Genomic DNA, 27061 nt, shown 5'->3' on the forward strand with positions numbered 1-27061 from the left:
GAGAAAAGAAAAGAGAGAGAGAGAAGGAAAGAAAGAAAGAAAGAAAGAAAGAAAGAAAGAAAGAAAGAAAGAAAGAAAGAAAAAGAAAGAAAGAAAGAAAGAAAGAAAGAAAGAAAGAAAGAAAGAGAAAGAAAGAAAGAAAGGAAGGAAGGAAGGAAGGGAGAGAAAGCAGCTGGACAAATCCAGCCAGTGGGTTTGTCTGTAGACACTGGCCTGGTCTCTTCTTCAGGTTTGTATCACTTAATTGGGACATTGCTGAGCTCAAAGGGACCTAAGGACATAAACACATGGTCTGAGGGGTCCTGCATCAAATGCTGCTTTGGGAAAGTCGGCTCTAGAAGACATTGTTGGGTCAATCAGGAAAATCAGAATATAGTCTGGGTATTAGATAGCATTAAAATGTTCCAAACAGACAGCATAGTGGAGATCATTTACTGAAAAAAATCAGATTATAAAACATTGTGTGCAGAATGATCTCATTTGGTGAAGTAAAAAGGGAATGATATGTGTACTGAGGTGTTAAAAGTGGAAATTTCTGGGTGGTAGGAATGTGATAATTTTCCTTTTTGTTTTTGTTTGACTGTATTTTCCTTTTTTACAATGCACACGTGGAGCTTCTGGAACAATGAAAGATTATTTAAAATTTATAAACCAAACAATTTGGGCAATATTAGTAAGTGAGCATGGCAGAAAAGGGCTCATAAGCCAATGCAAGTGTTCCCGGAAACTAATAAGAAAGCCAAGGCAGGCATGGAACCGCGGGTGTAGGAGGCAACTAGAAAATCCACCAACGAGGAAATGTGAAGGACGCATCTACTTAAAATGCTCAGCCTCATCAGTAATCAAGGAAATGCAAACTAGAAAGAAGAACCAAATTTCTACCCAACAAATGAACAAGCATTGAGAAGAAAAGAAAGATCCTGCCCTGAGGACGGTGAGAGGGGCGCCGGTGGGCACAGTCACTGGCACTGCCGCCATGGAAGGTCACTTGGCAATGAACACCAAGACCCTTCAAGCTGTCTGTGCTCAGCAATTCCATCTCTGGGATTCTTTCTTCTAAAAAAAAAGAAACCATAATATGAAAAATGTGATGCTCATTACATTATTTATAATTCTAAAAAAATTACAACTCCTCCCACCATCCGGCATTTGGAGGATGGTCAAGTAGGCTGTGCTAAATCCATTGAATGCAGCACCAGGCAGGGGTGACAGTGTGTCCTGAGAAAGTTGAGATGCATGTGGACTAGTTTTGTGATAACGTAAGTAAGTAAAAGAACAATTAACAGTACAGTCCCAACTGAGAAAAACAAATAGTTACAAAGAAGCATTTAAAAATACAATAAAGAAACACACAGAAACCTTCATACCATTGGGTTGTGGAGGTGGAATGACATTTCTCTATTTCCAAATGTTGACAAATGCCTATTACTTTTATAATGAGGAGCTAGAAAAGAATAGAAGGCTGACCATGAAGTCTTTTGGGGTTTGAGAAAGTTGTGAAAGTTTTGGACATGTAGAAAGATCAACTTAGCCAGGACCATACATGGCAGCTGCCAATAGGCTAAGCAATTCTTATGGATGCTTGGGAGCCAGCAGGAGCCCCTACCTCCCAGGAAGGGCGTATGAGTGACAAAGGGGAAGGAGGCCTGGCCGAAGGCAAGACCCAGGCTGGAAAGTGGGACTTTGGCAGAGGCTGGGGAGCAGTCTCAGGGAGGTGAAGGTAACAGCCAGACCATAGTCAGCTCCATCCCAGAAGCAAAGCCACACAGCCACGGAGTGGGACCAAGGACACTGTGCCACCTGCTCAGCAGGTTGCCTGGGATTGCAGAGGCCGCTCAGTATGCAGGACTGAATGGCAAGGCTGTGCCTGCTGGCCTGCTTCAGACCCTGGGCCCCTGTTCCTGCCCCCTGACATATTCTACCTCTGTCACTTCCCCGTCCTGTGGCTTTGGGCAAGGTGTTTGTACCTGTCTGAGCCAGTTGCTCCTCTGTAAGGTGGTGCATTCGTTTCCTAGGGCTGCCGTAACAAATCAGCACCTAACTAGGGAGCTTGAAACATCAGACACTGATTCTCTAACAAAGGAGGTTTGGGCTCCCTTTGAAGGTAAACTAATAGGACTTGGGATTCACAAGTCTCTGGCTATCAGACCAATGAAAACAGCATGGAGAAGAAAGCTGACATGGAGTAAGAGGAAGAAGTGAGTGTTGGAAAAGAAGGTGTCAGAGAGGGTGCGTTCCAGCACCTGCTTCCAGACATCTGCAGCTCCAGATGCTCCTGGCTCAAGGGTGCATGAAGCCAAAGAACTCTCTTCTGCCTGAACTAGTTAAAATTGGGTTTCTGTCCATTACAAACACAAATACCCTTACTAAAATAACTGGCTATGTACTTGGGACTTGGATGTAGTCCCTGTCCTCTTGGGACAGTTTTTCTGGGGAAATGAGAAAATTGAACAAATAATTCTAACTGTAGAGAGAGTTATAAACAAGAAAGACATCAGGAACAGTGTGGTCTGATGCTATCGCCGTGGGTTTTAGTTTGCTCCCTTGTTCCTAGAGGGAAGAAAACAAAGGTTGTGTGTGTGTGTGTGTGTGTGTGTGTGTGTGTGTGATTAAGCACAAAAACAGCATCCTGTCTGCCCTAGCTGAATATTCAGAAATAGTCAATCTTCAAAAACAACAGTGTGCCAAGATGCCCAGGGTTTTATTTCTCAGGTGTTGGTGAGTGACAGGTGTTTTCTACATCCAGCTTGCTTGTCAACTCCTCGGGATGTTTCTAACCATATTTCACAGGGGAAAAGACTGGCTGGGGGAGATGTGGGGGCCCCCTTCTGATTGGAGAGGAGCTCCTGTTGTCTGCAGGGCACCACCATGTGACAGGTTGCCCACGCGGCTGAACATGGTCCTGACAGATGGTCTCCCTTCCAACAGGGGCAGAGAGTGGCTGTTGGCACCATTTGTTTGCAGTTAGTGGTGTCTATCACCTTGCTGGGGCCTTTCAAAACCTTTTTTTTTTTTTTTTTTTTTTGTGGCTGGTTTTTGCTCACTCCCAAGTATGAAGCAAGACTGAGGAATAAGAAGTCTGGCCCCTTCGCCTGAAGCACTAGAGATTCTCCCAGTGTTTCACTCTGCATTTGCACACACCCTGCCTTCTTCGGAAGATGCCCTTCTCATGGTATAAGTTCAAAGCATAGCTCAGACATTCCTCTTTCCTCAGTCAGCCAACACATCTTTAGCAAGCAGGTACCAGCGATTTGCCAGGTACCAGCCTTGGGGGCAAGGCCTGGAGCTTCTTGGTTCTTGTACTTTCTGCAAGACCCAGAGACCTTCTGTAGTTTGTTGAGTGAAGGAATGGGCAGCACGTGGGATGCTGAACAAATAGCACAGAGCTTTATGATGACTTGGAATTATTAAAGCTTCTGGATGCAGAGCTGATGTCCCAAATATTTGATGAGACACTAACTGGGAGATCTTGGATAACAACCAACACTCTGATGGGGCAAGTTTTTCCCAGGTTTCCCTCCTTTCTCCTGGATGGGTCCCGAAAGCTTCACACCCTGAGAAGCCCTACCCCAGCCGGCACGGGCTTCCTGTTGAAGCTCCATTCCTTCCACTGGAGAAAGCACCAGATTGCCTCGTGGATTCACACAGTGAGCCTTACCCAGCCCAGGGAAGCCAGGGCCCTGGGTCTTGGCTGAAGCACACTTGTGACCTACTGTTAGGGTTTTGAGCCCTTTGGGATTCCCATAGCTGGAGCTTCAGTGGCAGCATAGGGCCAGCCCAGAGGGTTGTGCTGGATTTCAGGGCCCTGGTGTTGAAGTCTCTTGGCCCTTTCCTTGCCTTCCTGCTATAGGACTGTGCCCCCAGTGTTGAGGATTCGAGGTCTGTGCATTCTCAGGAAGTTCTGGAAGCTGCCTTCAAGTCCACCTGGACATGACTGGACAGAACCTGGATGGAGTGAGTGGAACCTTCCAGGAGCTGGTTGAAGAAGTAGCCAGTAGCAGTGAACCCACATGCTGGCCAATCCGATTCCCTCTTAGAATTGACAAAAGAGGTGGCCCAGCCAGAGGTTGCTTGGCGTGGCCAAGGACATGGGCTTTAGAACTAACAGGCCTGGCTGGGCATGGTGGCTCAGGCCTGGCTGGGCGTGGTGGCTCACGCCTGTAATCCCAGCACTTTGGGAGGCCATGGTGGGCAGATCCCCTGAGGTCAGGAGTTCGAGACCAGCCTGGCCAACAGGGTGAGACCCTGTCTCTACTAAAAACACAAAAAGTAGCCAGGCGTGGTGGGAGGCACCTGTAATCCCAGCTACTTGGGAGGCTGAGGAAGGAGAATTGCTTGAACCCGGGAGGCAGAGGTTGCAGTGAGCCAAGATTGCACCATTGCATTCCAGCCTGGGTGACAACAGCAAGACTCCATCTCAAAAAAAGAAGAAGAAGAAAAAAAAAAGAAGAAGAAAAAGAAAAAGAACTAGCAGGCTCTGGTTCTAACAGTCCTGCCCTCTCTTGTTGTAACTCAGGCTGGTTGCTTGACTTTTTGGAAACTCCTGCTGTAAAATTGGCTCATGATGGGCCCCTCATGGGGCTGCTTGACAAGGACAATGACATTGCAGGAGAACCCGAGTACACTGGCTGGCACACAGCAGGCTCAGTAGCTGGGAGCCACCCCTCCCTTTCCTCTCTTCTGATGCTGTGTTGACATGGAGGAGAGGGGAGCTGCCTGTGCTCTCCTGAGAAGGCCCAGCTTCCTGAAAAATGCTGGAAGCTGGGGGCTGACTGCTGGGTATTTAGGAAGAAGGGGTCTTGCAAGAAGCAGGAGATAAGGAGCCCACAGGAAGCCAGATATTAGTCTCAGGGTGAATCTGCCTGGGCTGCAGCTGGGGCAGCTCCTCCCAGGGTCCCATCATGGGGACTGCCCATCTGGCTTGCCCTGCAGGCATGTGGGCATCCTGGAATGTGCCCCTCACTGCAGCCAAAAAACCTTGAGGCTGACCTGCCCAGGAAGACAGGGGCTCAAAAGGAAGAGAAGCCTTACCTCTGCCTGGCATGGCTTGGCTCACTCCCCTTCCCTCAATAATCACAGTGTCAGCCCTCAAGGGTACCACTTGTGGGACTTCTGATTGACCTCCTCTTTGAAGGCAGGGAAGTTACACTCTCTAAATGCAAAATAGAGCTATTGTTTTTATTTTTATACTTTTTAAAAATAGCAATGGGATTTCACTATGTTGCCTAGCTGGTCTTGAACTCCTGGGCTCAAGGGATTTTCCTGCCTGGGCCTCCCAAAGTGCTAGGATTACAGGTGTGAGACACCATGCCCAGCCAAAATGCAGCTCTTATTCCAGATTTCTCAGGACACATGGAGTTGGGGAGAAGATGGATTGCCTTCCTGTGCTGTCTCTCTATTATATCAAGTGGAAATAAGGAAGGATAGAACACAGGCTGGGGAGCTGGAGGTGGGGCTCTGGGTTCTACGTGCCAGTGCTGTGTGACCTTCACCAGCACCCTCATCCCCACCCAGGGTTTTTGATTTCCAACCTGTAAAATTCGGGGACTGCAGTAGATTATCCTCAGGGTCCTAGTAGCGTTCCATGGATGTGACGCTGATGATATGGGCTTGCCTTATTGGGGACTTAGTGAAAGCTGATCAAGAGGGGAGAAGGCTGGGGGAGCCTGGAAGACATGGTTGAAATCCAGACTCGTGCCTCCTCAGCAAGTTCAGCATGAAATTAAAGAGCCCATGCATGTGAGGAAAGACAAAGAGTTGCCAACAACAACCAGAAGGATCTTGCTACATAAAGCTACAAAAAAAGAGTTCTGTTACAAAACAAAGAAAAGATTTTATTGACAAACCAGAAATCTTCTTTTGAGGTTTTGTGCTGACGTTGCCGCAAGATCTGGTGCTGGCAAAGATGTTGCAAAGATAAGTCTGATCTCAGGTACAGAAGGGCTTTGGCAAGAACCCTACTTTCTCAAGCCCACAGACCCCATCTCCCTCCCCAAATCTGGCTGGTAAACCTACATTTTCTTATATGTTGCTGGTGCTTTAGATTAAATTTTCTCAGAAGGTAGCGATGGTGGAGTGGGAAGAGTAGACAGAGCATTAAACCCCATCTCTGCCACTTGCTACCTGTGTCACTTAAACTCTATTAGGTTTCTCACCTGTGAGATGGATATAATAACACCAAACTGTCTTCTTTTGCTAGAAAATACTTGCAGTGGTCTTACTAATACTTATAAATGTTTTATATTATTAAGAGATGAATACTAGAAGACCAGTATTTGGAAAATCCTGAGTGCAATGCAGGAGTCCCTGGAACGTGTGGGCCACCTGCCTCTTCATTCAATAGGAAGCCTCAGTCCTGACCCATTCATTTGGGTTCTGGATGCTGCTTGGCAATAAGAAGCCCAAGGGGCAGGGCACAGTGGCTCATGCCTGTAATCCCAGCACTTTGGGAGGCCAAGGTGGGAGGACCACTTGAGTTCAAGAGTTTGAGACCAGTCTTGGCAACATGGTGAAATCTTGCCCCTAAAAAAAAAAAAAAAAAAAAATTAGCCAGGTGGCCACCTGTATTTCCAGCTATTCAGGAGGCTGAGGTGAGAGAATCACTTGAGCCTGGGAGGTGGAGGTGGACACCTGAGCCTGGGAGGTGGAGGTGGAAGTGAGCCAAGATTACATCAGCTCACCATAACCTGGGCAACAGAGCCAAACCCTGTTGAAAGGAAAGGAAAGGAAAGGAAAGGAAAGGAAAGGAAAGGAAAGGAAAGGAAAGGAAAGGAAAGGAAAGGAAAGGAAAGGAAAGGAAAGGAAAGGGGGAAGGGGGTATGAGGAAGGGGAAGAGGGAAGTTGGAAGAGGGGAGGGGAGGGAGAGGGGGAGGGGGAAGAGGAGGAAGGGAAGGGAAGGGAGTGAACAAATAAATAGAGAATAAAATTTACAAAACCATGGTGCATAGAATAACATAAAAACATAACATACCTAGAGATAAAAGGGAGAAATGTAAGGCTGAAAATGACAAATATTGCTGAGAAGAATTAAAGGAGCTCTAAATAAATGAAAAGATGTACCATGTTCATGGAATGAAAAACTCAATATTGTTAAGATGGCACATTTTCCCAAATGTATCTATGAATTCAGTGCCATCCAGTCAAAATTTCAGCATGTTTTTAAAATTTGTAAGCCAATTATAAAAATTATATGGAAAGTTAGAGAACCTAGAATAATGAAAACTATTTTGAAAAAGAAGAATAAAATTGAAGAACTCCTGTACCCTTATTTTGGCACTTGGAGATCCCACTAAGGGGTCTGATGCTGATATTTATTTTAAGGCGATTATTTTAAGACTTACTACAAAGAAAATGTAATCAAAACAGGATAGATTGATGTCAAGATATAAAAAGAGATAGAACACAGTAAATAGTGCAAAAATAGAATCTCTCTTATATAGTCAGTGATTTTTTACAAAGCCCCCAAAGTTATTTAATGTAGAAAAAAAATCTGTTCAACAAAACTAGATATCAAATGGAAAAAAATGGACCTTAACCTTACCTCACCATCATACACAAAAATCAATTTGAATGAATTCTTTGCCTAAATATGAAAGTTAAAACTATAAAACTTCTAGTAGAAAACATATCTTTGCCAATTTGGGATAAGAAAATTTTTCTTAGCAGAACAAAGAATCATAAAAATATAGATTGGACTTCACAAATATTAAAAAGTTCTGCTCATCAAAACACATCATTAAGAAAAGAAATATGTAAGCCACAGATTAGGAGAGTATTTAGAACACATATATCTAATAAATTACTTATATCCAAAATATATTTTAAAACTCAATAAGTGAAAGATAACCTACTTTAATGCTGGTTGCATTGTAAAATTGTACAGACATTTTGGAAAACTGGCATTTTCTTATAAAGTTAAATATATATGTAGGTATTTACTAAAAAAAAAAAAAACCTAAAACATGTATATTTAAAAAGTAGTGGAAGAGGGCCAGGTGCAGTGGCTCATTCCTATAATCCTAGCACTTTAGGAGGCTGAGGCGGGCAGATCACGAGGTCAGAAGTTCAAGACCAGCCTGGCCAACATAGTGAAACCCCATCTCTACTAAAAATACAAAAATTAGCCAGGTGTGGTGGTGGGTGTCTGTAGTCCCAGCTACTTGGGAGGCTGAGGCAGGAGAATCGCTTGAATCCAGGAGGCAGAGGTTGCAGTGAGCTAAGATTGCGCCATTGCACTCCAACCTGGGTGACACAGCCAGATTCTGTCGCGAAAAAATTAAAAAAGCAGTGGGAGAATGTCCAAAAAAAAGCTTTATTCAGAATGTTTGCAAATTGGATATAACACAGATGTTCATCAACAGGAAAATAGCTAAAAACAAACAAACAAACAAAACAACCCTGTGGTATATTTATACAATACAGTTCTGCTCAACAAGAGAAAGGAATGAACTGCTAAAATACACAACAGCATGGACACACAAAAGATATTATGCTGAGTTAAAGAAGCTTGATGTAAAAGAGCACACACCGTATGGTTCCATTCAAATGAAGTTCTAGAATTTGCAAAATTAATCTACAATGATAGAAAGCAGAACTCTACAGTTAGCTGGGGAAGATGAGATGTGGACTGCCTGGAAAGGGGCATGAGGGGGTTTTCTGGGGTGATAGAAACATTCTGTATCTTAATAGGCGTGTGAGTTACTTGGAAGATGTGTTTATCAAAACTCATCAAATAGTATACTTAGGATTTTTACTTTTCACTATGTAAATCCTACCTTGCTAAGAAAACATTTCTTACAATAAAGAAACAATTTGAATCTGCACAGAGGGAAAATATGCCTCTACTCTCAGAGCCATGAAGAGCCAGAACAGAACCACTCAGGTGGTCTGACTACTGGACTGCATCACCAACAGGGGAGGCGGGGCTGCCAGGAGCAGAAAGGAAGGGGAGGTGGGGTGGGCAGGATCAAGGCTTCCGTTCCCATCTGGCTAGGCCAGGCCCTGCATCACCTCCTGGTGGAACCTCCAAGTGTCAACACCACAACTTGTTGGAATGGTGAGCTTCTGAGGCTGACAAGTGATATTTGAGAATGCATAGTCAGGCTACAGTTAGAGAGAGGTACCAGATGAGCTTGGCAATCCCCTTTCTGTAACAGGCTCCCTCTAACCTCTCTGCCATGAGTTTGGTTTTCCATAAAGTGCCCTGAATAGTCATGCAAAATAAAGAAATGACCTTTTTTGCTTTCCAAATCTTGCTAAGCCCCGAAGAGTTGAGTCACTTAGTGAAAGAGACATATGCCTGCCTTGGTTTCCCTGCGTACCTACACCAATTTGCATAAGAAAACATCACTTTGAGGCTACTAACCAGACTTGAGCTTTTTTCTCTTTCTTGCACACACTCAGACACATCCACACATATGCACTGCCCCTGTCCCCAGCAGACTTACAAGTAGGCTGTCTCCCTGAATGCATGTACAGAGTGGGGCCTGAAATGCATAGGCTCTTTATGCATGATGAGGGCCAAAAGCTGAGCCCAGTGACTGTTCCCAGCAGTGCGGCCAGAGAAGAGTGAATCCTCCTCCATACGTCTACCCACACAGACCTCCGAAGCAAAAGTGATGCATGGGCTTCATCTGCCACTGCAGCGGAAGGGATTTAATTTCAGCTATATGGGGGAAGGAAGGCCCTAAGATGCCTGTCTCTGTTTCCTTTTACTGGCCCATTTCCCCTTATCCAAGTTCCTTGTGTGGCATCTTCAAGGGGCCTAAATTGACCAGTGAAATCACCTCATCCACCCACCTCATTTCGCAGGTGGAGAATCTGAGTTACAAAAGCAGAAGGAATTGCCCAAAGGCATGTGATCAACTAGGGTCACTGACTAGACCAGCATCCCGAACTCCTGGTTTGCAGTCCAGGGTGATGTCTGCTACACGATGCTGCCAGCCCACAGTCTCTTTTCCATCAGAGAAGGTGGCTTATTCCCATTAAAAAGTACTGGAAGGTGGCACCTAGGCTATGGGCTTCCCCAGTGGTCTGCTGGGGACTCCCCACCAGGACTGTTTTTCCAGTCCTGGCGTGAGGGCACAATTAGAGAAGCTTCAGAATCACCAGTAAAGGGAGGTTCTCCCCTTTAGTTGTTCACTGAGAACATAGTCACAGAGGTACAGATTATGGTTGCCAGGAAGCCCAGTGGAGTCAGATTAAGTCAGGCCACACATACCACTGAGAGCAGCCTGGTATGTGTTCCATGTCGTGTAGGTTACAGGAGGATGGACAGAGGAAGTGGAAGGCATAGTTTTGAAATATTCTGGCTGGGCACCATGGCTCATGCCTGTAAACTCAGCACTTTGGGAGGCTGAGGTGGGCGGATCATCTGAGGTTGGGAGTTTGAGACCAGCCTGACCAACATGGAGAAACCCCCACCTCTACTAAAAATATAAAATTAGCCAGGTGTGATGGTGCATGCCTGTAATCCCAGCTACTCGGGAGGCTGAGGCAGGAGAATTGCTTGAACCCAGGAGGCGGAGGTTGTGATGAGCCAATCACGCCATTACACTCCAGCCTGGGCAACAAGAGCGAAACTCCGTCTCAAAAAAAAAATCTTTATTTCAAAATGATGAGACAGTATAGTTCAGCGATTAAAAGCATGGCCTTTGGAATCCAACAGACCTGGATGTTGCCTCTCACTGTATATGTAGCCATGAACCCCACTTTCTGAGCCTGTAAATGGAAAGGAACAGTTATCCCAGCATCTACTCAGTGAACAGTACCTGAGGATGGCTTGCTTTGAAGATCTAGTTTCAGAACTCAGGAGACACAACACCCAGAGGCCAGCTCTGGGCCTTCACAGCCAGTGAATATAATTTTTTTATTTCTTTTCTTTTTTGTAGAGTCAGAGTCTCACTCTGTTGCCCAGGCAGGAGTGCAGTGGTAATGACAGCTCACTGCAGCCTCTAACTTCTATGCTCAAGAGATCCTCCTGCTTCAGCCTCTCCAGTAGCTGCGACTATAGGCATGCACCACCGCACCTGGCTGTGTTAGTCAGGGTTCTCTAGAAGGACAGGACTAATAGGATAGATGTATATATGAAAGAGGGTTTATTAAGGAGTATTGACTAACACGATCACAAGGTGAAGTCTCACAATAGGCCATCTGCAATCTGAGGAGCAAGGAAGCCAGTCCAAGTCCCAAAACCTCAAAAGTAGGGAAGCCAATAATACATCCTTCAGCCTGTGTCCAAAGGCCTGAAAGCCCCTGGCAAACCACTGGTGTAAGTCTAAGAATCCAAAAGTTGAAGAACTTGGAGTCTGATATTTAAGGGCAGGAAGCATCCAGCACAAGAGAAAGATGAAGGCCGAAGACTCAGCCAGTCTAGTCCTTCCATGTTCCTCTGCCTGCTTTTATCCTAGCCACGCTGGCAGTTGATTAGATGGTGCTCACCCAGATTGAGGGTGGGTCTGCCTCTCCCAGTCCTGACCCAAATGTTAATCTCCTTTGTCAGCACCCTCACAGACGCGCCCAGGAACAATACTTTGCATCCTTCAATCCAGTGAAGTTAACACTCAATATTAACCATCACACTGGCTAATTAAAAAAAAAAAATTTTTTTAAGACAGGGTCTTGCAGTGTTACCCAGGCTTGTCTTGAACTTCTGGTCCCAAGCAATCCTCCCACCTCAGCTTCCCAAACTGGGGTTACAGGTGTGAGCCTATACGCTTGGCCCCAGTGTTGCTTTTTAATTTCTTTTTGTGTAGACTGGGTCTTGCTCAGCTGGGCGCGGTGGCTCACACCTGTAATCCCAGCACTTTGGGAGGCTGAGGCGGGGGGATCATGAGGTCAGGAGATCGAGACCATCCTGGCTAACACACGGTGAAACCCTGTCTCTACTAAAAATAAAAAATAAAAATAAAAAATAGCCGGGAGTGGTGGCGGGCGCCTGTAGTACCAGCTACTCCGGAGGCTGAGGAGGGAGAATGGCGTGAACCCGGGAGGCGGAGCTCACAGCGAGCTGAGATCGCACCACTGCACTCCAGCTTGGGCGACAGAGCAAGACTCTGTCTCAAAAAAAAAAAAAAAAAAAAAAAGAGAGAGAGAGATTGAGACTGGGTCTGGGTCTTGCTATATAGCCGAAGCTCTTCCTGGGCTTAAGCAATCCTCCTGCCTCAGCCTCCAAAAGTGCTGGGATTGTTACAGGCATGAGCCACCTCTCAGGGCCCAGTGTTCTTTTTTTTTTTTTTTTTTTTTTTTTTTTTTTTTTTTTTTTTTTAGACAAAGTCTTGCTCTTGTTGCCCAGGCTGGAGTGCAATGGCACAATCTCAGCTCACCGCAACCTCCGCCGCCTCTCGGGTTCAAGCGATTCTCCTGCCTCAGCCTCCCAAGTAGCTGGGATTACAGGCTCCTGCCACCACGCCTGGCACTTTTTGTATTTTTAGTAGAGACGGGGTTTCGCCATGTTGGCCAGGCTGGTCTCAAACTCCTGACCTCAGGCGGTCCGCCCACCTCGGCCTCCCAAAGTGCTGGGATTATAGGCGTGAGCCACGGCGCCCGCCCCTCAGTGTTCTTGAAAGTGATCAGAGGGCGGGAGGATGAGTGGGAGGAGAGGAGCTGTCCACTATCCCAGTGCTGACCTGCTGAGAACTCCATCCTGAGCAGGACCCTGCAGGCTTGCAACCACTCAGGCCCCCTGGTAAATTTCTAGGCTGTGGTTGTGGGTGAGTGGGGGCTGGAGTGGGACAAAGAACTGGGAGAAATAGCTTTCCTGAAGGCTCCAGTCCTGGGAATACAAGACAAGCTCCACTGCCTCACTCCAGCTCAGAGGCAGGAAATGAACAGGGCCAGACATCTTTAGAAGGCAGTTTAAACCCAGAGAAGCTGTTGTTCATGAACCGGTTCAATGCCTCGCAGTCTAACACTAAGGAAGATCAATCACACACTTCTCTGCTCCTGGAATCAGCCTGCATTGCAAATAAAGAAGCTGCTGCCACCACAGACACATTTAATGGATTTTCAAAGCAAGGTGCAAACTCACTGGCTGGCTGTGTGCCTGTGAGTTCAGTGGAGAGGAATGGCTTTGAGTCAGGTAGACTCTAGCTGAACTGCAACTCTTTCTATTTGTCCAACTGTGGGGCAACTGTGGTGTAGGTGATGAAGTCCTTGGCTGAGGGAGGACCTGTGTTCTCATCTCAGATCTGCCATAGGGCATCTGTGAGACCTTAAGCAAGCTGCTTGGTTGCAAGTTTCTGACACTCAGTCCATAATCAGGGTAATTATCCCTATCCCATGAATGATAAGGGGAGAAATGAATTTAATGTGCTTAGCAGAAGGTCTAGTCCACAGCGAGCCCTCAGATAGACACTGACTTTATATACTATTCAGCAGGCATTCAGTCCAAGCATTCGGTTTGGGAAGAGAGTTAGAGGAGAGAAGAATGGGAGTGATGGGCATTTGGGCATCATCCGGAAAGACGGGGAGAACCAAACCTGGGCATTAGAACAGAGTCAGCATGTTTATAAACATAGGCTTGGGTCCACATCACCTCCCTCATCAGCTCTGGCCCCCTGGGAATGCTGCTTAACCTCTTTGAATCTCAGTTTCCTCATCTGTATGATGGGGTAACTAAAGTATCTCCAGTAAAGGGCTGCCATGAAACTTACAAGAGATAAAGCAAGGGATCCTAGCAAACCTTCAATAGATGTTGCTCAGCTTTCTGAGTCCCTTCAGACAGTGGGGCCTCAGCTTCTTCTAAAAGATCATCAGCTGACACTTCCAGGCAGTAGGCTTCCTCTTCTCTCTGGCTGGGCCCTCCGTCTGGCCTATGGGGCCTGGGCCAGCCAGAGACTCAGGAGTGGCGAAGGCCCTGTCTAGCAAGCCAATTCTTGTCCTATCTGATAATGAGCAAGTGAGCTGGAGGCTCAATGGTGCTGTTGGACTTTGCTTTCATGATTCGGCTTACCCCACTTGAGGACTGGGCCAGGGGTGTGCATAAACAGCTTTCCTGGGGGCAGGGACCACCTGTCTGATAGTAGTAGCAGAGAGACCATTAGACAGCAGTCAGGATCCTGAGTTCCAGGCCCTGGTCTGCCACATGTTCTTATGCAATGAACATTCCCTGTAGGGTTTCAGAATTCTTATCTGTGTGTCATTCCTACAACTCCCAGGGTTCTACAAGAATCCCATGAAGAATCAGATTTGTAAAAGCTTTAAAAATAGAGAACTGCTGGTGGGCCAAGGTGGAGAGACTAGAAGGGACCTATCCCCAGAATGACTGGATGCTGCAGGTCCTGCAGTTATCATCTGAATGGGACTGACCTTCCTGTCCAGCCTGGCATTGGGCTGGCATCCACAGTTTGCATCCAGAGTTTGCCAATGCTCTTTCTTCCTGCTTTTCTACAGACCTATGTTATGCTCAAGAGCCACAACCACATGCCAGGCTTCAGGTTCCAGGCATTTGTTCAGGCACTTCCTTTCCCACGGAATGCCAGGCCCTGGTCCCACTCCACTTGCAGAGCTCCAGATTCCCCCAAGGGATGTGCTCTCTGTGTCCATGGCACTTTTACAGAACTTCCCTTGGGGCATTGGTGACATTCTGGTTTGTGTTCAGTTTATATCAATATTTCATCTCTTTCTAAAGATGGCAGTGGAAAGGATCACTGCAGTCTGCAACCTCTCATTGGAGTGTGTACTCAGGCACATGCATGGATTAAAGACAGTAGCACAGTGGAAATAACAATGGATTTGAATCCTGACTCTTCATCAGTTCATTTTATTCTATCTGTTGGTGCCTACTTGGAGTGACCTTAAACAAATGTGGACCTCTCTGAGTCTCAGCTCCTTCACTTGTCAAGATGGAATCATGATATTTATGCCGCAGGGTTGCTGCAGGATAGGCGATGACGTGCACACCCATCTGCCTTTACCATAGTTCTGTTTTGAGCTCTCCCTTGGGTACCAGTTACAGCATTTAGTGATTCACATTGACTCTGTCACGAACATTCCATTGCTGCTGACTTCCCTCCAGCTTGAAGGAGCAAGCCATGCAGATCCAGCCACAGCGTGTTCTCCTGGTGGGCACACTCCAGGCCTTGTTGCCCCTGGTCAGGTGGGATCAATCATTGTGGCTTTTCATGGAGGTGCAGTGAGGACTTGTATCAAGGCCTGGATAGGGACGTGCATCTCCCCTCCTTGCTGAGTGTGATCTCACTGCCAATTGGTGTCTGGGGCCATGTTGGAACCTGTGTTTGGGGAGGCTCAGCCTGGCTGAAGCTAACAGGATTGGGGGCCTGGTTACTATGGGATATCAGCTCCCCCCGCCAAACCATGGTCCAACTGAAGGCAGGAAATTTTGCTTAAAACTAGAGGAAAATGAGCTCAGTTTCTTTAGGAAACTGAGTTAATATATTCTGAGTGTCTTTCTGGCATTTTAACCTTTCAATGTTGCCTTTAGGAATTCAGAAAGCAAATGATCTTTAAAATATGTGAGAGGGTATATGAATGTGTGTGTGTGTGTGTGCATGTGTGTGTGTTCATTGGTTTATTGATGTTGGACCTAGTTACCAAGTCACCAACATCAGTTTGGTGTTGCAAAATTGAGATACTTTTAAGTTACAGTCCAAGGACACCTTCCTGAGAAGGTGGCTGAGGACCTCTGGAGTGTGCAGAAAGAGCCAAGCCATGGAGCTAGAGGTACTGGCTTCATCCCTCACCAACTCTGTCACTTAACTTCTTTGAGTCTTTGGGTTCTCATCTGGAAAACGTGGGGCAGCAATAAAAGCTTTTCTTCCTGTCTTTGTTGCAAGAACTAAATAAAGTATGGTAATGTTTGGACATGTTTTATAAACTCCAATGTGCTAGGAGAATATTAATTGACATGTTATATTGTCAATATAAATATAAATAAATATTTATATAAAGATATAAAAATATAAATGGGATCCCGTGTGTCTAGAGTCTCTGATGAGGCTTCAGTGAGTGCCTCCAGGCCAGAACATCAGGTCATGGTTGGAGGATGTGCCCAGGTGACTGTTTCGCATCCAGTGGCTTACCCTGACCATTTCTCATAGAGCACACGCCTGAGAGCATGACCACAGACCACCCTCACCAGAACTACCTAAGGAGCTCATGAAAATGCAGACTTCCAGACCTTCTGATTTGGAAACCCCAGGGGGTGTGACCCAGGAATCAAACTCTTTAACCAGCACCCCAGGCTTACCAGGTGACTCTGATACACACAAAAGTGTAACAATCACAGATCCAATAGTGATCCCAAAACAGTGGCTGATTTACTCCACAGACAGTACTTGGGCACTATCTTAGTCTATTTTGTGCTGATATAACAGAATACCTGAGACTTGGTAATTTGTAATGAATAGAAATTTATTGTTCATGGTTCTGGAGGCTGGGAAGTCCAAAATTCAGGGGCTGGCATATGATGAGGGACTTCTTGCTACATCATCCCCTGGCAGAAAGTGGAAGAGCAGAGGGAGGGAGACACACAGGGAGAGAGAGAGAGACAGAGAGAAAGGGGGGGTGGCAAACTCATCCTTTAATAAGGAACCCATTCCCATGATAATGGCACTAATCCACTTATGAAGGCAGTGCCTCCATGAGTCAAACACCTCCCATTGGGACCCACCTCCCAATACTGTTGCATTGGGGGTCAAGTTTCCAACACATGAACTTTGGGGGACACATTCAAACAATAGCACAAATAGCTCCTATCTCCTGCCAGGAGCTATTTGTAGGGGACACTTCCTTGGCCGCAGGAGAGACACACAGATGAACAGCGTCCTCTGCTGTCATATACCAGGTATTTAATAAGACATGTAGCCAACACTAAAATCTGTAGGCTACATGAGGGGGCCAAGGGATGATGATATTGCTAGCATTCTGCCCTGTTTCCTTCTCTGGGAAGCAAAGCTAAACATACACATTACCTTATGTAGTCATCACCATAGCTCTGAAAGGTAAATAAGAAAACCTAGCCTCAGGGATGTTGAGTAACTTGCCCAGGGTCCTATGAAATCAGTGAGTGGTGTGTTGTTAAATGTTTAACCACAGGCTGGGGTGGGAGAAGCCCTGATTTATGGAGTTTGCTGATTTCTATAATGCAAAAACTCTCATTGTGGTGGATTTTAAGCAACCAACATGCTGTCACTGAAGCAGAGATGGAGAGAGATGCCCATAATGGGCCCTTGTGAGCTGGTGTGAGCTGGCTTCAGAACTCCACTGTCTGCAGCTGTCAGTCACTCAAATAACTGTCAATGAGTGTCATCTGTGGACACACAGAGAAGAGAGGGAATCTTGTTTCTGCCCTCCTGACACCTCATTTCATGAGCATTTAATAAAGTTTGGATGTTTGTCCCCTCCAAATCTCATGTTGAAACATAATCCCCAATGTTGGAGGTAGGCCCTGGTGGGAGGCAAAGGCGACTGGATAATGGGGGCAGAGCCCTCATGAATGGGTTGGCACCATCCTGAATGACTTCTTAGTCCATGAGAGATATGGTGGTTTAAAAGCCTGGGACCTCCCCATTCTCTTTCTTGCTTTCACTCTTGCCATGTGACATGCCTGCTCCCACTTTGCCTTTTGCCATGATTAGAAGCTTCCTGAGGCCCTCATCAGAAGCTGAGCAGATGTTGGAGCCATGATTGCATACCTTGCGGAATCATGAGCCAATTCAACCTCTTTTCTTCATCAATTACCCAATCTCAGGTATTCCTTTACAGCAAAGAAAAATGGCACAATACAGCATCTACAATGTGCTTGGTACTATGTGAAGGAGATAATTAAGTATAATGAGGTCTCTACCTTCATGGGGTAGAGTCAACCACATCCTTGCTTGGCTTACTTTATCTAGTGGCTTGAGGCCCAGGAATGTCCAGTCACCACTGGCCACACCAGGAGGCTCCAGGATAGGGCAGTCTATGTCCAGGACAGGGACCTGAGGTTGCTGACATGGTGCAGGGGGTTACTGCAGGGCAGCGTCACACAGAGTTGAAGGGAGCTGCAGGGGCTCTGAGAGCTGCCCCTGTCTGTCCATCCCCACCCCTTCCCCACAGAGTCTTGGTTGAGAACAGAAGGGCCACAGTCCCTGCACACTTTCCTGAGGGGAGGCAGGGGTCCCCTGTGTCCAGGGTCTCTGTGGCTTGGACCATGCCTGCCGCCTGATACCCTCCCCATTTTCTGAAGAGTTCTGGCACCTTATATCAGGCAGGTCCCTCATAAACCAGAATATGCTGCCTCACCAGTCTCGGGGCAGAGGGGTGTGTGGCTTCAGGGCTGCAGGAGGCAGCTGCTGGAACTTGGAGCAGGACAGCAGAGTATCCACCACACCAGGGCTGCTGTCTAGGCTGGTTATGGACAGCCTGGCCTGCCCAGGTGGGAGCAGTCAGGGTCAGAAAAGGCCTCTCCCAGCTGGAGAGATGCCCAAGGGATGTTACAGAGAGCCTCGGGGTCCCTGCAGCAGGCTTAGGATTCAGCCGAAGCTCTGGCTGTAGGGCGAGGGAAAGAAGGCACTGAGAATCGAGTAACCTCAGTCATGTAGCAGCTGTTCTTGGGACAGGCAGGCTGGGACACTCACGTCAAGGACTGCCAGGATGGCATGCAGGCGGGGACAGGTGGCACTGGGGCGTGAAGGTGTCCAGGCATCCCTTCCTTTTCTCAGAGAGATTTCCTTGACTCAGCCTGTCTTTGACACACACGGGGGGATGGAGGATGATGGGGGAAGGGAGCCACAGTGAGCCAATCACCCTGCACTGGAGCCTTCAGGGCTGGTTCCCTCCGAGCCTGTGTGAGTGTGTGTGCGCAAGTGTGTCTGTGTGTGCACCAGTGGGGATTCCTGTGATAGAAGCAGCCAGATTCCAGAGACAGAGAGAAGAGGAGGGGGAAGAACAAGAGGGGGGAGAAAATTGGGGTGGGAGAGACAGACGGAGACAACAGCGCGGGGGGCGGGGAGAGGGAGAGAGGTGGAGGGGAGAGCAGAGAGAGAGAGCGAGCCAGAGAGCAGAGAGGGAGGAAGAGAGAAAGCAAGAGAGCGGGAGGGTGCGCGGAGCGGAGCGGAGACAGAGCTCGCGGGCAAGGGGTGAGAGCGGGAGGAAGCAGAGGCAGAGGCAGAGCGGGGGCGCGGGTGCCTGCAACCCAGGATCCCGGGGCGCTAAAGACTTCGGGTTCGACCGCACGCTCAGTCGCTGGCTCCAGAGGGGCTGCTGGGGGCCGGGGTTCACTGCCGCGCGCCAGGTGCCTGCCCGTGAGGCAGCGCGGGGCTCCCGGGTGGCTGCGCGCCCAGACGCCTGCCCGGGAGGCTGCCTGAGGCTCCGGGGTGGCCGCGCGCCCTCCGGGGAGCCATGGCGGCTGGGGCCGGGGGTCGCCGGGCGGCGGCGGCGCGGAGGGGCTGAGCCGGCCGCGGGCTGCGCCATGGCGGCGCCGGGTTGCGGGCCCTGAGCGCCGGCGCGGGGCGCGCACCATGAACTCGTGGGACGCAGGCCTGGCGGGGCTACTGGTGGGCACGATGGGCGTCTCGCTGCTGTCCAACGCGCTGGTGCTGCTCTGCCTGCTGCACAGCGCGGACATCCGCCGTCAGGCACCGGCGCTCTTCACCCTGAACCTCACGTGCGGGAACCTGCTGTGCACCGTGGTCAACATGCCGCTCACGCTGGCCGGCGTCGTGGCGCAGCGGCAGCCGGCGGGCGACCGCCTGTGCCGCCTGGCTGCCTTCCTCGACACCTTCCTGGCTGCCAACTCCATGCTCAGCATGGCTGCGCTCAGCATCGACCGCTGGGTGGCCGTGGTCTTTCCGCTGAGCTACCGGGCCAAGATGCGCCTCCGCGACGCGGCGCTCATGGTGGCCTACACGTGGCTGCACGCGCTCACCTTCCCAGCCGCCGCGCTTGCCCTGTCCTGGCTCGGCTTCCACCAGCTGTACGCCTCGTGCACGCTGTGCAGCCGGCGGCCGGACGAGCGCCTGCGCTTCGCCGTCTTCACTGGCGCCTTCCACGCTCTCAGCTTCCTGCTCTCCTTCGTCGTGCTCTGCTGCACGTACCTCAAGGTGCTCAAGGTGGCCCGCTTCCATTGCAAGCGCATCGACGTGATCACCATGCAGACGCTCGTGCTGCTCGTGGACCTGCACCCCAGGTGAGCCGAGCCCCGCTAGGGCTCTGGGAACAGCCGCACGGGATCTCGGCCGGAGTGGGAGGTCCCTAGCCCCAGGGGCTCTTTTCCACCGAGACTGTTTCTTCTGAGAACACGAGGGTGGGGAGAGCGGCCCAGCTGTGGGGCTTAAGGAGGTGCTTAGGGTATCAGCAAACCAGGGCCACAAAAAATGTGGGTGAGCCAATCTATACATCGGTTTTTGAAGCATCAGGGTAGAAATCACAGACAGTCAGAACTCTGTTGGGCTTCTTCATGTTCATTTTCTGTGTTTGTAGCTTTCACTTTAAATGGCACATGGGAAGTCCGTGGTCTTTGTTCCCTGTTAAAGACCTTCAAAAGTGTTTGATTCTGGCCGAGAGGGCGGCCTCGATGCTTAGGGAGCTCCTTAAGAGCTCTTCAGACCCAAGTGTGTCGCTTCTCTGAGTCTTTCCCTTCTCAGGTGTGTGGCGCTGCCTCTTGTCTCACGACTGTGTGTGTGTGTGTGTGAATTCTGATGGACTCGGGCTGCGTCCTTCCCTGTGGTGGGCCCTGAGGGGTGGGGTGGGGGCTCTTCCTGCCCTCCCCAGAGAGCACTGTCCAATGTCTGCCTGACTTGGTGCCTAGAGGCTCCTGCAGAAGGAGTGTGCCCCAAGGCTCCTGGGGCTGAATCTGCCCCCACCTCCGTCCTCACGCTGGCTGCTGTTCTCAGGAGGGCAGATGGAGCTCGGCAAGCATGGGTACCCTCTGGGAACCCCTGCCATCGCAGGAGCCTGTCAGGGAGAGAAGGAGGGAACTCTTAGCTGCGCTGTCCTGAGCTCACCTCAGCTTTCCCCAGGAGAATAGGAAATCGAGGAGGGAAACAGCTGGCAGCGTCTGGACTCTGCTATTTTACATCCTGTTGTCCCAGGGGAAGGCAGGCTCCCCGCTCTGTGTCCTGGGACCCTAGATAAGGGGGTGCTGGGGTCCAGATGGTGTCACAGGTGAGGCAGGCAGAGAGTTCTGACAGGGCCAGTGAGGGCCTTCCGTGTGAGAGAACTCTGGGAACCCAGGGGAGCCTCCGGGCAGAGGAAGCTCTACCCTCTGGTGGATATGTTCCACACCAGGGTTGAAGGGGACAGGCTTCAACTCAGGCTGAGCATTCTGAGTATTTCCTGCATGAGAGCAGTAACAAGCAGTTCTTGACCTTCACAGTGCCAGCACATTGAAGGGCAAGTGTGCACGTGTTCATTGTCCCCCTGAGCACAGCCATTCCTGATTGCACACTGGACCAATCTTCCAGCCACAGAATCCCCACAGATTCAGGAACAGAATGTACATGTGAGTGACTGAGAGCACATAGATACCAGGACATGTAAATGTGGGAGCTCCACGCACAATCTCATGTGTTCACACATAAACTGTATATGTACCAAACAGCTGGCCATGTGTACACAGGTTTACAGGAGTGGCATGAGTGCATTCTGCCACAAAGACATACATTGGCTGTCACAGCACATGTCTCTGCATGGTTCAGTGTCCTTCAAGGAAATATTTGCAGCCACAATTGCAGAGCTATTGCCCTTTCCGTGACTCAGAGCTGAGAGGCTCTTCCTTAGACGGTGCATCCTTAGCGCTTGGGTTGGGACTGCTCTTAGAAGATGTAGGGCAATGCTTAACTCCCGGGACTAAAGACTCCTAGAGGGGGCCCTCTCACCATGAATCTAACAGCAGAGGAGGGTTGAGCTGGGAGTGGAACCAGTTCTTATTTAGAGCAGTACAAACTGCATTCCCACTCTTCCTCCAACTTCCAGAAGAGGAGGGGCCATGGTTCCTGTTCAGCCTATTTGGGATGTAGGGCCAGCTCCACTCCTGCAAATCCCTCTGGCTGATGCCAGGCCAGACACTGCAGAGAGAGTCCTGGGGTCTCAGGAGTGGAGGCAGCTACTCTGCTTGCCTTCAATCTCCCCTCCATTCCTCTGGGAGGACCTTGATCTCTTCTTAGCCCCAGGCTGCTTTGAAGAGCCCCTGCTCCCAGCACCCTGGGACCCTCCAGGCCCAGTCTCATTGGAGAGAGAAAAGACTTCTGGGGCCGGGGTTGCCATCGGCCAGTGCCAACAGGCCCCCTGGACTAACGCTCCCTGAGGTCATGGAGTAGCAGCAGACCTGATAGCACTGCCTCTTTAGTGAACACAAACTTGTCCTTCTCTGAGGGGTTGATCCCCACCAAGCATGTGGGAGGGACAATGCAGGAGGGGATGACCAGTCCGCAAGATACCCTGACAGCCAGTCCACCAGCTTCTATCTTGACAGCACTAAACTTTTCCTCCCTACAAATGAGCAAGTACAGAGCTAGCTCAGGGGCTGCCCTGGGTGCCACCAGTCTCAGGCAGTGAGCCTCCCAGGGCCGTTCGGTGCTGAGAGCCTGTAGGACCCGGGAGTGCTGGTCTTGGGCAGCAGGAGCCGGCTTCTCCCTCTGGACAGCCAGGGCAGCAGCCAGAGTCTTTGCTCACTGGAAGTTTTGTCAGCCTCCACACTGATGACCTGCTGGGACTTACTTACAAAGGACCTGTTTTGAGGACCCAGGGTGGCGTTTGTCTTTGTCAGGAAGCTCCTGGTGGTGTCTGCTCTACCTGCAGGATGTTTGGCACCATAAGTAGCAGTCCTCACCCCTTTGCTTCAGCCACCTCCAAAATACCTGAGACCCTCTCTTCTTAATTCAATCTGGGACCCTGGCCCTGGGAAGCATTCCCCACTCCTGCCTTTCTGTGGTGATTTCTTGAGTTACGTTTCTGAAGCAGTTTGGAGTTTCTAATATTTGTTAGACACCTGGTGCTCCACCTGAATGAGCAGCATTCACTTCTCCCAAACCACAGCTGGGGACTAGTTATAGGCAGCCCCTCTCCCTGGTGCTCCCAGGCATGGTAGAGCAGGTGGGCCCCAGGGTGTGGTTGCAGGGACCTTGCTCTTCCCTGACTCACTGGCTTGGCTTAGTGATTTAACAGAAACAGAATGTTGATGATGAGGTCTCAAAGGGAAGCAGTGCCAAACCTAACTGGAGCTTCCTCTGAGGCTGCCCCAGGCTCTGTTGGGTCCCCCAGTGCGTCCTCTGTGTCCTGTGAGCAATGTCTGCAGATGTTGGCTGAGTGGCTGACTCTGGTGGGTGTCAGAATTGTGGCTCAGTAGACAGGAACTACACTGTGCCCTTGACTTTACAGATGAGAAAATGAGAGACCCAATTTTCTAAGAGAAGAGAAGCACTCGCCTAATTCAACAGATCTAGAAAGTGTCTCAAGCTAAGACTCACACTCAGGTCTGCCCCTAAGATTTATGGATGGAACAAATAGTGCAAATGGAGGCTCACCAACTGTGTATATAGAAACAGACGTTGTACCTTAAGCTTACAAACTGTTAAATGAAATGTGTTCTGCCCTCCTACCTTTGTGAATATACCTTTATAATGACTGGCAAGGCTGGGTTCACATTTAGAATTCTCAGGCTCCTTGGGGATCAACCTCATATGTGCTGGGAGAGCCGAGCTGGCCCACCTGCCTTGCCTCCCACCCCAGCTCTACCCAGCACCACGAGGGGCCTCCCTTGCACTTTGCACGTTGCACACCCATATTCCATGCACGTGTGTTGCTCACAAACACCACCCCTCAGGCGTCTGGCTGGGCACACAGGTGGCACAGTCTACCCTCAGGAGGGTGGGACCAGGGGAGATGCCCACACACGTCTTGCAGGCAGGATGAGGACGTTTGGGCAAAGAATTCCATGTTTTAGGCATTTAGAGCTTGGTTTGGAATGGAAGGTGGGGGCTGTGGGTAGGCACATCCCCTTAGCCCTATGAACTCTTTATTGTGTGGGGAGGGATGGGGGACTCTTAATGTGCAGGGCCCAGGGCAGGGGTCCCTCTTGCTGGATTTGACGGCCAGACTGCTTATGCCAGTGTCCTGACCCCAAACTCAGGGCTCTTGCCCTCCATCAGTCAGCTTGTTCCCTTGCCTTAAAAGCCAGAAAAACCAATCTGAGTCACTCCCTAAATACTCAGAGCGTGGGCTCTGGCTGGACTTCAGTTGTCTAGCGATCCTTCAGGACCCAGGCCCCTTGTGGAGAGAAGGGAGGTGTCTGTGGATGGAAGGTTTTAGCTGAGATCACCTCGTTGATTGACTTTTCAGATTTTCCCAGAATGTGCCATCCTTTCTGCCCTATGACTGGAGCCGCTGGGGAACATCTCTTCCACCCCACATGTCACAATGCTGGAGGGCCTGTCTCCTTTTGTCTCAAGGAAACTTGTGTCACAGCCTCGGGACCTCCCCCTTCCCCCACTCAGCCACACCAACACACATGCTTGCACTCTGGCTGAACAGTACCTGTCACAATGCTGGAGGGCCTGTCTCCTTTTGTCTCAAGGAAACTGTCATGTCACAGCCTTGGGACCTCCTCCCTCCCCCACTCAGCCACACCGGCACACATGCTCACACTCAGGCTGAACGTACCTGACTGGGTTGCCTCAGGAGAGCTTTGAGCCTCACACCCTCTGCACCATAGATTCTGCCTGCAGGTCTGAGGACTCTGGGTACCACCACCAGGCCCAGGGATGTTTGAGAATGCCTGCCGCTCAGTGATTCTATGGCAGGCAGTGGGGTCTCAGGGAGCCACCCAGAACTCACTCAGGAGACCTGGGAAGAGGCCTGACTCTGTCCTGAACTCGCTCTGTAAACTTGGGCATGTTGTAAACTTCCCAGTCCTGAGTGTTCTCATCTGAATATAAGTAAAATAACAGCTCATAGGGCTGCAAGATTTCAAGGAGCTCAGTTTTGCAAAGCTATGGAGGGGGAAAAATGACAGCAAGCGCAAAGTGATGTTCTGGGAGCGGGTGAGCTGTTCTCATACTGTGCTTAAATAATAATCGTAATAATAAGCAAGAGGGCCGTGATGTTTCCCTCGGAGCCTGGGGACGGCTCTGCCTTGCTCACCTCTTGCCACCTCCCTGTTCTCACCTGGAAAGCAGGAGAGCCCCAGGCAGAGAAGATGGATTCATCCTTTTCTTTTGGAAGATTTCAGGAAATGAGTGACAAGGCTCCCGACTAGGAGCACCAGACTAGAAGTCAGTGACTGGATGCTAGCACCACCTGCACTGTACTCCCTGAGTGGAAAAATCACTCTCTCTTTTGAGCCTCAGTTTCCCCCATCTGTGATCTTGGGTGTGTGGATGAGCTGACCTTTCATACTACACGTGGCTGTGGGGTCTAGCTGGTCTGTCCCAAAGCAGAGGCATGACCGGGTCCATGTGGATGTGAACCCCAGGCACAGCACCCACTGTATAGACACCCTTTGGGCTCCATGGCAGGCCAGGTGCCATTAAGGTTAGGAAACCATGTGCACCAGGTCCCTGGAGGCCCAGAGAGGGTCACAGAGCCAGCATAAGCATCAGGCCTCCTGACTCTTGGTTCACTCTTGCTGTACCTTTGGCACAGTCTCTGGTTACAGCTGTCTCTGTCAAATGCATGGGGCAGGAAGAGAACTTCTGCAGTGGGGGGAGCTCTGTGGTTTTGGAGGTGGTGCACATGGCCCCAGAGTCAGAAGGTCTGGGTTCAGGTCCTGCCATCACCTAGAGTGACGAACCGTCCTGGTTTGCCCAAGGTAGAGGAGGGATTCTCAGATCTGAGCCTTTCCCTTTTAAAACTTGGATAGTCTCCTGCAAACTGTTCAGGAACAGTCCCAGATAAGCTGGAACAATTGGTCAGCCTATCACCACCATTTTCCAACTGTGTGATCTTGGGCCAGTTACTTAATACTTCTGTAATTTATATCTTCTCATCTGAAAAATGAGGACCATGATGATATCAGTCCCTCACTCACATAGATGTTGTGAGTTTTAAATAAATGAATAATTCTCCATCACAGTATCTAGCATGGCACACATATTATAGACTCAAGAAATGTGGGTTGCTAATTAATATTAATTTCTAGAAATTAATTAATAATATTAGTCATGAGTAATACATTTTCAGCCAGGACGAAATCTGTTTGTACCAAGCCCAACTCCAGTTCTCAACTCTTTAAATTCCTGGAAGTGCAGAAGTCAGAGGGAAAAATCTTGGAAGAATTTTAGGAGGCTTCAGTCTAAACTAATATGAAATTGTCCATCTGTGATAGGAAATCTAGTTAAGAGGAGTTTTGATTAAGTATCAAAATCATGAGTCTCCTGGCAGGCAAGGAAGGCTGCCCTGGCATTAGCGATGTACATGAACCTGGCTCATGAATATTCTCTCCACTGCTTGCGTTTTTTTAACAGACTGGCCTATTTTTGGAGCCAGGCCACTGCAGCTCAGACTTGGCACTGCCAAATTATCTTCACTTCCTGGGCAACTGTGTCCACAGTCTTCTTTCCTGTTCATTTTTGATCCTCTGGAAAGGTCCCACAGCAGAGTGGAGTAGAAACAGGGTTACAGTTAGAGGCACAAGTGGCTCTTGATTCCATCCTCGAAGCTATGTCCTTGATTCCATGGGGACTTGGCAGTCTCTTAGCTTCTTCAAGCTTGGTCCCTGGAGGAACCAAGTGACTCCTTCAATGACCCCATCGTGTGGTGTCCGTAGCTCTAGGCAGGGATGAGGCTGTGGATGGAAGAAGCAGGGTTGAAGACATGGAGGAAAGGAAGCCTCATGACACATACTGTGTGCATGGAGTCCAGGCTGCCCCAGATGTAAAAGACCAGCTTTGAGTCACGCACGAGGGTTCAAATCCTGCCTCCACTTAAGCAAATCATTTGGCCTCACAGAGCTCATGCTTTTCTTTTCTTCTTTTTCTTCTCTTCTTCTTCCTCTTCCTCTTCCTCTTTCTTCTTCTTCTTCTTCTTGTTCCTCTTCTTCTTTTTTGTTGTTGTTGTCATTGTTGAGACAAAGTTTCACTTTTCTTGCCCAGGCTGAAGTGCAATGGCACGGTCTCAGCTCACT

General features: G+C 49.2%; 1 protein-coding gene across 1 annotated transcript in view; it reads left to right on the forward strand.

Annotated features, from left to right (window-relative positions):
• The first annotated feature begins 19407 nt into the window (after nucleotides 1-19407).
• The window catches only part of GPR26 (G protein-coupled receptor 26), a 31061-nt gene continuing 23407 nt past the window's right edge, over nucleotides 19408-27061 (forward strand). Inside the window, exon 1 of the mRNA XM_054436472.1 lies at nucleotides 19408-20128. Coding sequence (XP_054292447.1) covers nucleotides 19461-20128 — 668 coding nt within the window. The 5' untranslated portion in view covers nucleotides 19408-19460. The remainder of the gene's footprint in view (nucleotides 20129-27061) is intronic.

The sequence above is a fragment of the Pongo pygmaeus genome, chromosome 8, assembly GCF_028885625.2.
Source record: "Pongo pygmaeus isolate AG05252 chromosome 8, NHGRI_mPonPyg2-v2.0_pri, whole genome shotgun sequence".
Lineage (NCBI taxonomy): Eukaryota > Metazoa > Chordata > Mammalia > Primates > Hominidae > Pongo > Pongo pygmaeus.